Genomic DNA, 12915 nt, shown 5'->3' with positions numbered 1-12915 from the left:
TTAAAACTGATGAAGTTGGGTCACTGGTATACTTGTGCTTTTGTCTTTATATATTGTTTAAGACTTCAGTGCTCATCCAGGGCATTACTGCAGTGTGTAGATAAAAGGCAAACTACGTTTTTCCATAAAACAATCTATGTACACAAAATTATATTCCTCTGCCTCAGAGGAAAAAGAAACATCTTTTGTTCTGGGCTTTTGTGCTCCTTAATTTTGTATTGCACTTAAATGCCATGTGTTAGGTTCTAGTTTAAAAAAAATAAAACAAAAAATCCTGAATACTGACACATTCCACTGTAATGGACAAGTCTGATGAATTTAGACCCATCAGTAAAACACCTGAGATTGATTCAAATACAAATGAGTCAAAGTTCTTACCTTTACATGGCTCTGGTACCTATACCAGCATTCTCATCAAGTTCACAACCAGTGTTTCCTGTTTTTATTTTCTTAATAAGGTGCAACTTGTGTCTTAAGAAAGAAATTCTCATCTAGTCAGTTCTGGAGTGACTGCAAAAAGTACAATGTGACTGTTATCCAGTATATTGGAGAACTTTGTCGTTATCTTTGCAATCAACCTGTGGTAAGTGGAATTAAAATAATGGTTATCCTAGCTTTTGGTTATTCGCTAAACTTTACTTGCATGCTAACTGTTCTAGCTGTATTTACATTAAAAGGGAAATGTGAACAGTAATTTAAAAGAAAAAAATGTCCCCTCCACCCCTCTTTCTGTGCAAGGTTGCTGATGCATCCTTGGCTGCCAATAGATTGGTGCTGGGAATACTGAACTGGCACAAAGGAGTTAATACCATATTTAAAGATGTAAGGGAAAAATGTTCAATGAGACAGAAAACTGAATCAGTTTTGTTTTAATTTATTTGTAAAAGAAAATGTTCATGCTAAGCCTTTAGCAAAGGGTAAGTCTAGAGTACCTACATTAGCATTAATGCATTTTCAAAATCTTGGTTCTTGTGATCATCTTAAATGGACACTATCAAGTTTTGTAGACCTACTTTTGGCCATATTAGCTTTATTTCGGCTTGTGGAACATGCATGCACATAGGCCATCCTTCTGCTCTGTTCTTGAAGGTTTTATAGGGTTCAATACTGTTCAAAGGCTCAAGAGAAAATTAATTTAATAGGAACTTAAAACAGTTTCCCCTTCAGACTTTTCAGCCTAACAGTGCAGCCAATGTGTCTACACCTTCTAGAGGTACATATGGAGGGAAGAGGAGCCTCTCCACCTCCTGTCCTTATGCCGCAGTTGGGCAAAATGGAAGTCTCTTGATCTCTGCTACTGCAAGGTCCCTACAGGGAGGTGTTACCATCTGCACTAACCTCCACCAAAGGGAAGACCCATGAATTGGCTAGCAGAGTGAACACACCACTCCGAAGTCTTCAGGGCATCATATCTGAGCTCCAAGTGAGGCAGAGTAGTGACTGTCCACGATCCAGACCCGTATCTTTAGCACATTGGTCACTAACCAAAACTTCCAGCTGTGTAGAAACTGAAAACCTTTGCATAGTTAAGTTCTCAGCTGTGTCTCCACTAAAGGAATATATAAATATTATGTCCAAAATTCAAGTACACTTGACATAATATAGGAAACAATTTATCATCCACTAGAGATATTAGGTTTGCACTCTATTGTGTACATAACTCCCACATAGGTTAAAAGCTGATGTAGCATTTTAGCTGGAAGCCACAGTCAGTGGTTGTATTAAAACCAGGGCATTACATTAGGCATGTCTAAAAAGAACTTTCTGATTTGCTTAAACAGAGAGCAAAAGAAGGAAGACCTAAACATTTAAAATAAAAATACGTATTCAAGTCAGGGATTTTGACTGAGATGCACACAAGTGCATGTATACTCCTGAAAATATGGGCCCGAGTCTCTAATTCAGTGTGTAAAAGCAATTTGAGCAATAATTGAAAAATTTTGCTACATAGGGAGTTGGGACAGCTCTGGTGTAAGTGGTCTCAAGCATTTCGTGGGATTGCACTTTAATGTAAAGAATCTGACCCTTTACATTAAAGAATGGAGCCTATGTTTTAGGTTTTTATAAAATTGTATTTAGCATATGACATAGTAGAGAGTTCTGTAAATGCACATCTATATAATAGATCTGGGTTCATTAATTGATGTCTGGATAATAAAGTTGGAGATGGATTCTTTCTTCTTTGTACCTGTAAAATACTATCTCAGCATAAGAGCAGTATTTTATATCCTCTTTCCACAGGTGTGAATGAATATATAAGGTGTCTGGCAAAGGGTGTGGGGGAGGTGAAAGGGCTTGAGGATACCCCACAGGGAAGGAATTCCAAGTGCTCCTTCCTGGGTCCAAGGGGGTTTTTTGCATTTGAATGGTGGCAGCGTTTACCAAGCTAAGGTCAAAGAAAACTGTAACCTTGGGAGTTAATGCAAGCCTGGAGTGGCAAGTATTAATTTTTTTAAAATCCTTGCAGGCCCCCACCTTCTGCACTCAAACTGACAGAGCGGGGATTCAGCCTTGACAGCCTTTTGTGCCCTTGAAAGCCTCCTCCTTGTCATGCAAGAGTTATTTTAAATTGTTCTTTGGACTCCAAAAATATATATACAATTAGTAAATTTCCTGTCATTTTGTGGATTTTGTTAGCAACTTAAATTTTAAGAAATATGGTGAGATATTTATTAATAGTAACTCCTCCAAATTGACATGAAAACTCCTTTCTAATCAATCATCTGTCAGTGCTTTTCCAAACTAATCAGCACTGACTTCAACAGTGGTTTTCTGTTAACAGGAGAAGAATGTGAGCCAAGATTATTTTTCAGCACTATTAACAATTTCTTTTAGAACTCAATCCAGTGCCCATTGAAGTTACTGGAAAGACTCTCTCTCATTAACTTCAATGGGCATTGGATCAGACACTTTACTTTTCACTTAGCGTTGCTACAATCAGTAGTAAAGGCTATAGTAATTCTCAAAATAGAAACCTTTGGGTCTGATGTAACCTCTAAATAGTACAGGAGTATTGGCATATAAATTGACATTGTTGTTTCACTTTGGAAAGTCAAAATCTGAAGAAATGCCTACACTGTGTTTTGAAAACCTGTGGTAGCAAGTCTTGAGAGCCTGGTTCTACAGACTCGGGCTTGTGTGTGGTGCTAAAAAACAGCTGTGTAGACATTCAGTTCTTGGGTTCTGAAGCCCAGGGAGGGGGCTGGTCTTCAGAGCCCAAGCCACAATGTTTACACTAATGTTTTTAGCACCTATAGACCTGTCCTCTGACCACTTGCGGCCCCAGGTTTAAAATGCACATACTATGAGAGCCAGATTTTGGTTCATGCTCTGACTTCACTTCAGTGGTGCAAAGCAGCCTTAAAGCTAGTGGAGCCAATCTCGTGAAGATTCCCCCTTGCACATGTGAATCTTTGAGTGTGTAGATTATATTGGAATTGGAAAAGGTTCAGAAAAGGGCAACAAAATGCTTAGGGGTATGGCATGGCTCCGCCATATGAGGAGAGAGTAATAAGGGTGGACTTCTTCCAGCTTGGAAAAGTTTTATGTGGGGATGTGATACAGGTCTATAGAATCATGACTGATGTGGAGAAAGTAATAAGTGTTGTTATTCCTTCTTATGATACAAGAGCTAGGCAGTCACCCAATGAAATTATTGGCAGGCTAGGTTTAAAACAAAAGGAAGTAGTTTTTTCACACAATGCACTGTCAGCCTTGGAATCCTTGCCAGAGGATGTTGTGAAGGCCAAGACTATTAAAAAGGTTCAAAACATCCTCATGAAAATTATCAGTGGCTATAGCCAGGATGGGCAGGGATGGTGTCCCAGCCCTGTTTGGATCACTGATGATTATCTGTTCTGTTCATTCCCTTTGGGGCACGTGGCATTGGCTGCTGTTGGAAGACAGGATACTGGGCTAGATAGACCTTTGGTCTGACCCAGTATGGCTATTCTTATGTTAGAACCACTGTTTCAGCTCCTACTCCACTCCTCCCTCCTGTATGCCAGCACAGAGAATGTTCTTGGGGAAAAGGCAGCATGGTCTGGGAGTCCTCTGGCCAGCACTTCCCAGCTGCCAGAATGGTATCAGATGGAAATGGTAGTGTCTTGTATCCACTTCACACAAAGGCAAGTGATTACACAGGATGCAGTATGCTGGCAATTGGCCACAAGACTATACTGGATGTCAAACCTACCAAGAAGATCACCATGTATAAGCTGGTTCCTCTTTACTGCATGCTCTTCTGTTTCTCCCTCACCCCCCTCCTTACTTGGTTTGAAAGTTCAGCAACTATCCTCTCAGCCAGTTAAGTTTCCCTCTCTCCGTCCCTCAGTTGCTTGACTTTGTTGAAGAGTGCTGCTTGATTTTATTTCATTCTACTTTACACCTCCTGTGTCATAAATAGACAGTGGTAGATTTATTTTCATATATGAAAACAGGCTCAGCCAGGTCTTTTCTTATTCTTTAATCATCTATGATCATTACAAGCTCCATGGAGCCTTAATTTTAAAATTAATTTTAGTTGTAAAGTTCTTTCCTTGTATAGAATTGACACAACAAAATAACTACAGTGAGAGAGGACTACACCTTCTAGGACTGCATTTCCCCTCTCTGAATCAATATGAACTCACACTTCCGTTAAATAGCTCCTACCAGCATATGGGCATACATGTCTAATTCCTCGGCACTGGCACATTCTAAACTCTTCTTACCAATGTACTTTAATTTGCAGGTCAGATAAGTGTTAGGATTTCTTTATCTTCAAAGAGTAACCTTATAAACTGAATCAGTTCTAAAGTTATTAGACTGTAGTTGAAAGAAAACCTGTAATAGTTTATCATGTTAGAACTGGAGTAGAAACATGTTCATACAAATAAATAGTATGAGTAAAAAACCTATTACTCCATGTAGAGATACGTTCTTTAATATTTTCCAAGTAAGTGAAATTGTTTACCGTGTCATCTGAGTTTCACTAACAAGTACTATTTTAAAAAAAATCTTAGCACTGATAGAAATCTGGCTTGAATAAGGAAAAAATTCTGTGCTGGTATCATGTGGGTTAAAGGAACAAGGGTTGTCATTTCTGTACATGAAAACCTCCTAATTAACATCTATCACATCTGGTAGTACAGTATTCTTTAAAAGCAATACTAAATTAAAAATAACCACAGATGGGTGAAAATCGTTGAAATTTACAATTACAGGAGATGGCCTACAGGCACCAATCGGACTTGTACTAAACTAGGACCTTTTCCTCTTCACTTGCTCATAGGTATAACCTGGAAGCCCAAGAATCCAATCTTGAGGACTCACTGTCTGTCTGTCTTCTGAGGCTGCTGAAAGCATTTTGGTTTGAGTACTGGTAGGGACCCCTGTGACTGAGATGTGAACAGGCAGGACTCCTTGATGATCTCCATCCTCTGAAGCTGTTGTTATGCTGTTTTTCACTAAATATTTGAAGAATTGTTTTTTCTTGGTGTCTCTTCTCAGCTCCAACCTTTTGACTTGCTACCACCTTCTCACACATCTGCAACAACTCTTGCAGTGAGAGCTTTCCTGTGCCCTAGTCTGCATGCGGTGCTTTAGCAACTTGCAGACCTGTAAAAGGCCACCTGTTACCAGAATGCCTCAGTCACTAGCGCTCTCTTCTCCACTCAAGGGAGCTTGAAATGTGCAGCTTTTCGTAGAGTTCCTAATCAGTTATTGTCTACACCGCTGTGTTGTTCCAAGCTCCCCTCTCAGCCTCTTCATCTCCTCAGTAGAAGTGTACTTTACTAAATGCAGAAGAGAGCGGTATCTGTATTAATGTACTAATATGGATATTTTAATGAAAAAGGTCAGTCATAAAACTAATAAGCGTTCTTTCTGTCAGGCTCCACTGAAAGCCTCTTTGTTGAAAGGGCTAAGTGCTTTGACAAATCTCAGAATGGAGTATGATATAGGTCAGCTACTGCCTCCCATTTCCCCTGTAGGTTCTGAGATTACTTTTACAGACTGTTGATATTCCTTCCCTAAAGAATTCTCCCCATGCCCGAGGCTTAAAGAGTATGCAAAGCCTATATAACAAATGTTCAGGTTTTTTCTCAGCCTTGATGTTATGAGTTATTTAAATGATATACTGACTTGTGGTGCTCTTGTACTGTTGCTAGGTAAAAGAGGTCATTCCATTATCCACTGGCACTTCTCCTGGGTTAAATCCCTACCTTACAAGAAATCTAAATTAATAAATGTTGGGTTTTAAGTATTTTCAGTACTTAAAAATGAGACCTGTAGATATTGGCTAAGTTTTCATCTAGATCTCTACTTCACAACAATCTAACTAGAAGAAATGTATAGCTAATGACTCTGGATACTGACAGTGTGTCTACATGTCTAACAGCAATGAGTCTCAGAGCCTGGATCTACAGAGTTGGGCTTGCACTACGGTGCAGATGTTCAGTCTCTGGCTGAAGTTTGGGCTCTGAAGCTTGGGGAGTGTTTCAGAACCTGAGTTTGAGCCCACGCCCAAATGTCTACACAGTGATTTTTAGCATTTTAGTGCAAGTCTGAGCTGTAGACCCAGCCTCTGAGATTTGGTGCTCTAGGTGCTTTTTTTTTCCTTTCTGTGTAGACATAGCTGGGCTGGACTTTAAGATTCAGTTTGACCCAGGCTCCTTTCAATGGGATTAAATTCTCTGTAATCTTTTTAGAAAAGATGCTCAAGGATTAACTTTTTATAAGGATTAAAACTATTCTGCTTCAGAACAATGAGTCAGAAGGGAAAGGCAAGTAGGTTAATGCTGACAGGATCAGCATTTATTTCCCTGCTGAAAATACAAATGTTGAAGTAGAGAAGAACATAAAGTAGATAGACATCTTTAAGCTAACGCTCCTTGCCACGGCATGGAGACCGATCCCCATAAAAGAGCGGAGCTTCACAGATTCAAAAGAAGAAAGAATGAATGGGTAGACAGTGCTTCCTCATTCTGTGCAAATCCACTTGCTATGAAGGTGTGACATGGACCTATGTTAGAAAAGGTAATAACACAAGAACAGGAATGAATGTATCACTTTCATCCAGTAGTGTTGGAACAGTTTTTATAGTGAGGGTGCTGAAGGTGGAAACCATGTATCTGGGTTATTACTTTAAGCTAGGGGGTGAAGTTAGGGGGTGCAATAGCACTCCTACTTCCAGTACCTATGCTCTCACCTGCAAATTTAGTAGAGGTTTGGCAAGTATCTTGCAGTTAAAAGTTTTGAGGTTGTTGTGTTTTATACATAAAATGTGTGTGATTACAACATAGCATGGCCTTGAGCATAGGCGAGTATCACACAAGGCTTGCTGCATCTCTTACCTTTCTGGTCTCTGTGTACGCTCCCTCAGATCATCGGTAAAGGCAGGAGGCCTATCTCAGGGGTGTTTTACAGTCTGTTTTCAACACTCAAGATGACTTTCCTATTTTTATCCCTCTCTGTGTGTGTCTCTAAATACAAAGCCTTTTTCAGTGGGATATAGATAACCCTTGCAGATTATCTCCTTGTGGCTCCCTGGCTCTGTTCTCTCCCCACCTGAAACCCAGCAGAAGAGCTGGGAATGGGAGTAGTTGGTACTCCATCTATTATTCTTTGCTGATGTAATAGTCCACAGAGTATTATTACAGCCCTCAGACTGCTTAGTTGGACCAGAACCAGAATTCACAAGACAGCTTAGTCATCTTTGCTTCCCTCCCACTCATCGTTTCCTGCACCCAAAGTAGGAAAGGTGGAACAGAATCCAGTCTCTTGGGTTTTCAATGCAGATGTTAAGTAAGATTTTATATTACTACAGTCATGTAGTTCCTTCCACGCTCATTTAATGTCCTGTTGACTATAGATGACAGTCTCATTTATCAGTTACCTATTCGCTTACTTAGAATAAAAAGGACATCATTATAGAAAGAATGTCTGAGGAAGATTCCAGTTGTCTGGGTATCTAGCAATAATAAAGCAGATGTGGACTTGTTAACGAATTACTACAAAAATGTAACAAATATTCATAAAGGAGAAACATGTTTCCAGAATTTCAGTTACATTAAATACCAGCAAATATATGATTAAAGGAACTTTGCCAAAGGCAAAGAAAGAAAGATCCAGCTATTTGGTATACGTGCATGCTTTCTTGTGTATTACTACTTAAAAAAATAATAGATTAAGGCAGAATGGACCATTGTGATCTAGTCTGCGGTCCTGTATAACACAGGCCATAGAACTCATTTGTTGCATTTTTGCCTTGAATTACATTGTAGGCTTTCTGCCGCAAGAACTACATCTATTTGTGTGTCTTTATTAGATCCAGACTGTGGCCTCTAGGTGCTGCCCATAATACTAGTAATTTAATAACTTTCTTAATTCAGCCTCTCAGAATACCCTATGAAATGGAGTAATATTACCACATTTTATAGGTGAAGAAATAGAGGTATGGACTGGTACAAAATACCTTGTTCTATAGTCAAAAGTCAATGGCTGACTCAGGAACAGAACCCAGAACACTCAGTTTCTAGTTCTGTACTTTTACCTCTAGAGTATACTCCCTCTCTAACAATTTAATTTGAACACAATATAAGAACCAGGTACTTGTGTACTAATTGTAGTTCTGTATCTTTGTATCATAGTGAAGAGTAAATGATTATAGATTAAAGTCTTTTTAGAAGGAATACAAATATTAAGAGTAATTTTACAGATTGCTGGGAGATAATTTTCCAAACCATGGGCCCATTTCTACAAGCCTTAATCATCAGAAGAGACCTATTGAAGCCAGGCTTGAGACTGAGTTTTAAGTTACTATGGAAAAAATATCAGATTTAAGAGCACAGTTAAGAGAACAAAATCTTTTAAGGCAATAGCTCTATACGTCAAGAATATACTCAGCAGACAGGAACATCTGGTGGTGTAGCACAGAATTTAAAACATTAGTGCAAATTGTGTGGATATGCATGATTTCTGTAAAGCTACCTTGTAAATACAAGAATGCAAATCTCATATGATCTATCCTTCGCATTTTAGGATTCACTTACATCCTTTTTTTTAGCAAGTACAAGGGATGATGATGATGAACTCCTGACCCTATTAATGATGCTACCATTAATCAAATGGTGGTAGTTTACAATGTTTTTGACCTAAATGACTTGTCATGAAAGCAAAATGATCAACTTGCATTAACTCTCCTTTCGTTCTACTAGCAATAAACTTCCCGATATTTTAATTGAAAATATTTAGATGAAATTGAAGAGGCCAAATACACTGATTTATAGCATTTGAAGATCCGGATTGACTTCAGTCTAGATTTTTGGAACTATGATGGTTTACACCAGTTGAAGATTAGTCCCAAGGGTTGGTGTATGTTTGTCTGTATGTGGTGGAATTCTGGAAACTCCCATAAAATTCTGGAAACCTGTACATGAGTTCAGGGCCAGATTTAGGGTCAGGCAACCCAGGTCACTGCCTGGGGTACCAGGCTCAGGGTGCTGTAAGGTATTCAGAAGTTTAACAAATGGAGGAGGTGCTATTTAGTCTGGCCCTCCATCGGTTGGCAAAAGAGAGGGTGGAAAGAAAAACGCCCCTGTGCTGGACCATATTGTGGGATTGTAGCACAAACCATCTATGGCCAGCTATTTCCTTCTGTAAACAGGACTAACACCTTTTGCCCCTCCACTCTCTCTGATCAGGAGCTCCCACCCATTGGATCTGTGAGTGTGGATTCAGTGGCCTATGCCTACCTCAATCCAACATTTCCTGCTACTCTGGCCCATTCAGTGCTGACATGAAGTCAACTCATTAGCATGCAGGAGTTCTCCAGTTGCTCCACCTGCACTCCATGCCCACAGAATGTCTCCAGGAAGCTTTTGTGGCATAGAGAGTCCTCCCTTAATGGGTTATTGTCACCATCATGCACTTGACTAAATTACAAGCCTTGTAACTTGTAACAATGAAATCTAATTGAAGTGTGTGGAGCTAGACTGCAGGGATGGTTGAATGGATTGCTTTTAGGACAGACCCCACTTTTAGGAAAGGTCATTGTCCAGCACTGGGCTTTGATACCTCATGTGACTCCTTTGTGCCTTTGCAGGAATTGCTAGATACTACAGAAAAACATTTCCTGAAATCTAGTAGCCTTGTCTTGTACTATTGATGGTATTAAAGTTGCAGCCACAAAGGGCTGGTCTACACCACTGCGGTAAATCGATCTAATTATGCAACTTCAGTTATGTGAATAACGTAACTGAACTTGATGTTGTTAGATCCACTTACCGTGGTGGCTGTGCTGTGCTGTGTCAATGGGAGAGCATCTCCCATCAACTTCTTTTATGGTTTTCAGGGAGATGGAGTACACAGATTGATGGGAGAGTGCTCTCCCATCGATTTAGCGTGTCAGACCTGCTAAATCAATACTTGTTGCAGCAGTGCCAGTCTATTGGTAAGTGTAGACTTGGCCGAAGAGACATTGGACCAGATCCCCAGCAGTATCTGTGTTTCTTCTCCTTCTGAGAATCTGCCTATGCAGGAGAGATCCTCTGGGGCCTAGATGCACTGAGTTTAGGGCCACTTCGTATTGGAGCAGTGCAGAGCAGCCATAATGAGGCTGAGGATCGAGTCCACTGATTCTATTACTGATACTGGATTTTCCTGGTGGAAATAAGAACAGAGCCTGGTCCCTTGTGTGGAATTGTTCTTCAGCATACCATCAACAAATTTGTTTTTTCCATTTATACTTTTCAGGGACAAACAGTTACCTGTATCTAACTTGATCTCTAAAGAGCTTCAATTTCCCTTGGCTTATGAATGAGCCATTCAATCTATGTACACTTTTTTTTCCTCTCTCTCTCTTCTGTTCATTGTTGAAAATGATCTCAGTGAAAGGAGTTCTTTGTTTTTTCAGTGGGGTGTTACCAGAATTCTTTACATTGGAATGACAAAAATCGATGACCTCAGCAAGGGGTAACTGTAGCTCAGCAACTGACACATTAATTTCAGTGTAGCAATGAAACTGAAAGAAAAATAACTAATTTTAAAATAGTTGCTACTTTAAATCAAATTGACTTGCCTACTTCAATTTTATAGCATTCAGAGGGTGAACAGTTTTCTAGAAGCAAAATTAATCACAAAGCTTTTCCACTGAATTTCAAGATGGCATTTAAACACTTTTTCTCCCAAAGTATATTGGTAGTCACAAGCTCTTCAGTATTTGGTAAATTTAAAATACATGTAAAACCTCATTGCATCTCTCAAATGTATGAAAGTTTATGCTATGTGATATGACATCCAAATTTGACAAAGTCAGGCACTCATTGCATCACTGCTGTATTTAGACACTGTTGTTGCTGGTAACACCCTCCATCAGCACCATCATGCTCAATAACGCATCACATGTTGAAACAAGATCACAGAGCTGCAGAGGTATGAAAAGAGCAAAGTTGTATGTGACTTTATAGAAATGGTGGTTATATAATTCTTACAGCAGTGCGGTCACAGAGCAGTAGGGGAAGGTAAAAACATGGATGTGGTAAAAGCAGACTAAAACAGATTAATGGAACAGGGATTGTAACAGGATGATGGATGCTTTAGATACTTGCATGGTAAGAGATGCCAACATGTACAAAATGTGGATTCATTTCTAGTTCATTGAAGTGGGGTTCCCAAAACTAATAAAGACATTGCTCTTCCTTCATGGTAAGTTATCCATTCTTAAAGTGGGGAGGGGAGAGAAGAAAAATGTGCACTTTTGACACACACAGTGGAATATAATTTCCACAGTTCAAAAAGGAATTCAGAGTTTACTTGAAATGTGTACTGAAATACTCATTTTCTCCACCAAAGTGTTCTGAGGTCTAACAATGGAGTTCCATGTAACATGCATGGCAAGAGCTTGAACTTGCCTCGCTGTTTTCTAAAGCAGCCAATGTTAGTAGTGTTGTCTGACCCCAGTTCATCACTTATTGAGAATGTAGCAAAGCATTAGATTTTGATTTGTCTATAAATTGTATTAGAGGTGAGGCTGGTATGATTAAGGTGGTCTTACACTTCCCATTATAAGATCTTATTTTCAATTGCTTATAACATGGCCAAACTTCAACTGTGGGGGCTGAAATTTTACATGCCATATGTCTGCCTCAGCCTGACTTTAATTTCAGCCAAAATACTCCAACCATTTCCAAAATCAAGCTGGGGAGGGAATACATTGTTTGACCCATGTTAAAAAAAATAAATTTTGGTGACCTTTTCTTTGAACAGTAGTAGGGCTCTCATGCTTTGAAGCAGTGAGTTGAAATTTAGGTGGAGTCTGACCTTTTGCTCTACCCATGAAAATGTGCCTAAATTTGATGAATTTATAAGTCTTTGGAAAAAAAATTGCAGTTTGCACATGCTTAGACACTACTTTGGTTTAGCAGCTAAAATCTAAGACAACTCTTCTCACTGAACATGCTCAAGCCTCTCACAGCTTCTAGTGCTGACCAGACTCCACAGGCATCATCCCTACAGAGCAACTGAGCATGCTTCAGCTCAGGGCCATGAGGCAAAGTTAGACTTTTCCTGAACTGGATGCTCCAAGCCATGGTCAGGCTTGCACTGAAACTGAGGGCCAGGAGCTTGATCTCTCCTGTGCTCACAATGACTCCCTTGCTGGCACCCAGCAGTGTGGATGAGGGATTTGCTGCTTCCAAAAAATAAAAATAAAAAATACACCATAGTTTAGTAGATCTACCAGGGATCACTGCTCCATGTAACATAGAGCACTTAGATATGTTTATAGTGAAATCAAGTAAAAGTTTGTTTAATGATAAACAAAGAGGGAGGGTCCAAAGCTCAGACTCCAGCCCAAGCCTGAATGTCTACGCAGCAGGATTTAGCTCTGTAGCCTGAGCTCCCCAACCCTGAGTCAGCTGACCCAGGCCAGTCACA

The 12915-nt window shown here is 39.7% G+C and overlaps 1 protein-coding gene across 1 annotated transcript in view; it reads left to right on the top strand.

The window, feature by feature from the left end:
* Positions 1-12915, top strand: part of SLC27A6 (solute carrier family 27 member 6) — a 63046-nt gene that overhangs the window by 14230 nt on the left and 35901 nt on the right. Inside the window, 1 exon segment of the mRNA XM_030567853.1 lies at positions 459-583. Coding sequence (XP_030423713.1) covers positions 459-583 — 125 coding nt within the window.

This window comes from Gopherus evgoodei, chromosome 6 (genome assembly GCF_007399415.2).
Source record: "Gopherus evgoodei ecotype Sinaloan lineage chromosome 6, rGopEvg1_v1.p, whole genome shotgun sequence".
Classification (NCBI taxonomy): Eukaryota; Metazoa; Chordata; order Testudines; family Testudinidae; genus Gopherus; species Gopherus evgoodei.
Note: the sequence above shows the minus strand (reverse complement) of the source record. Positions and strands in the feature narration are given on the sequence as shown.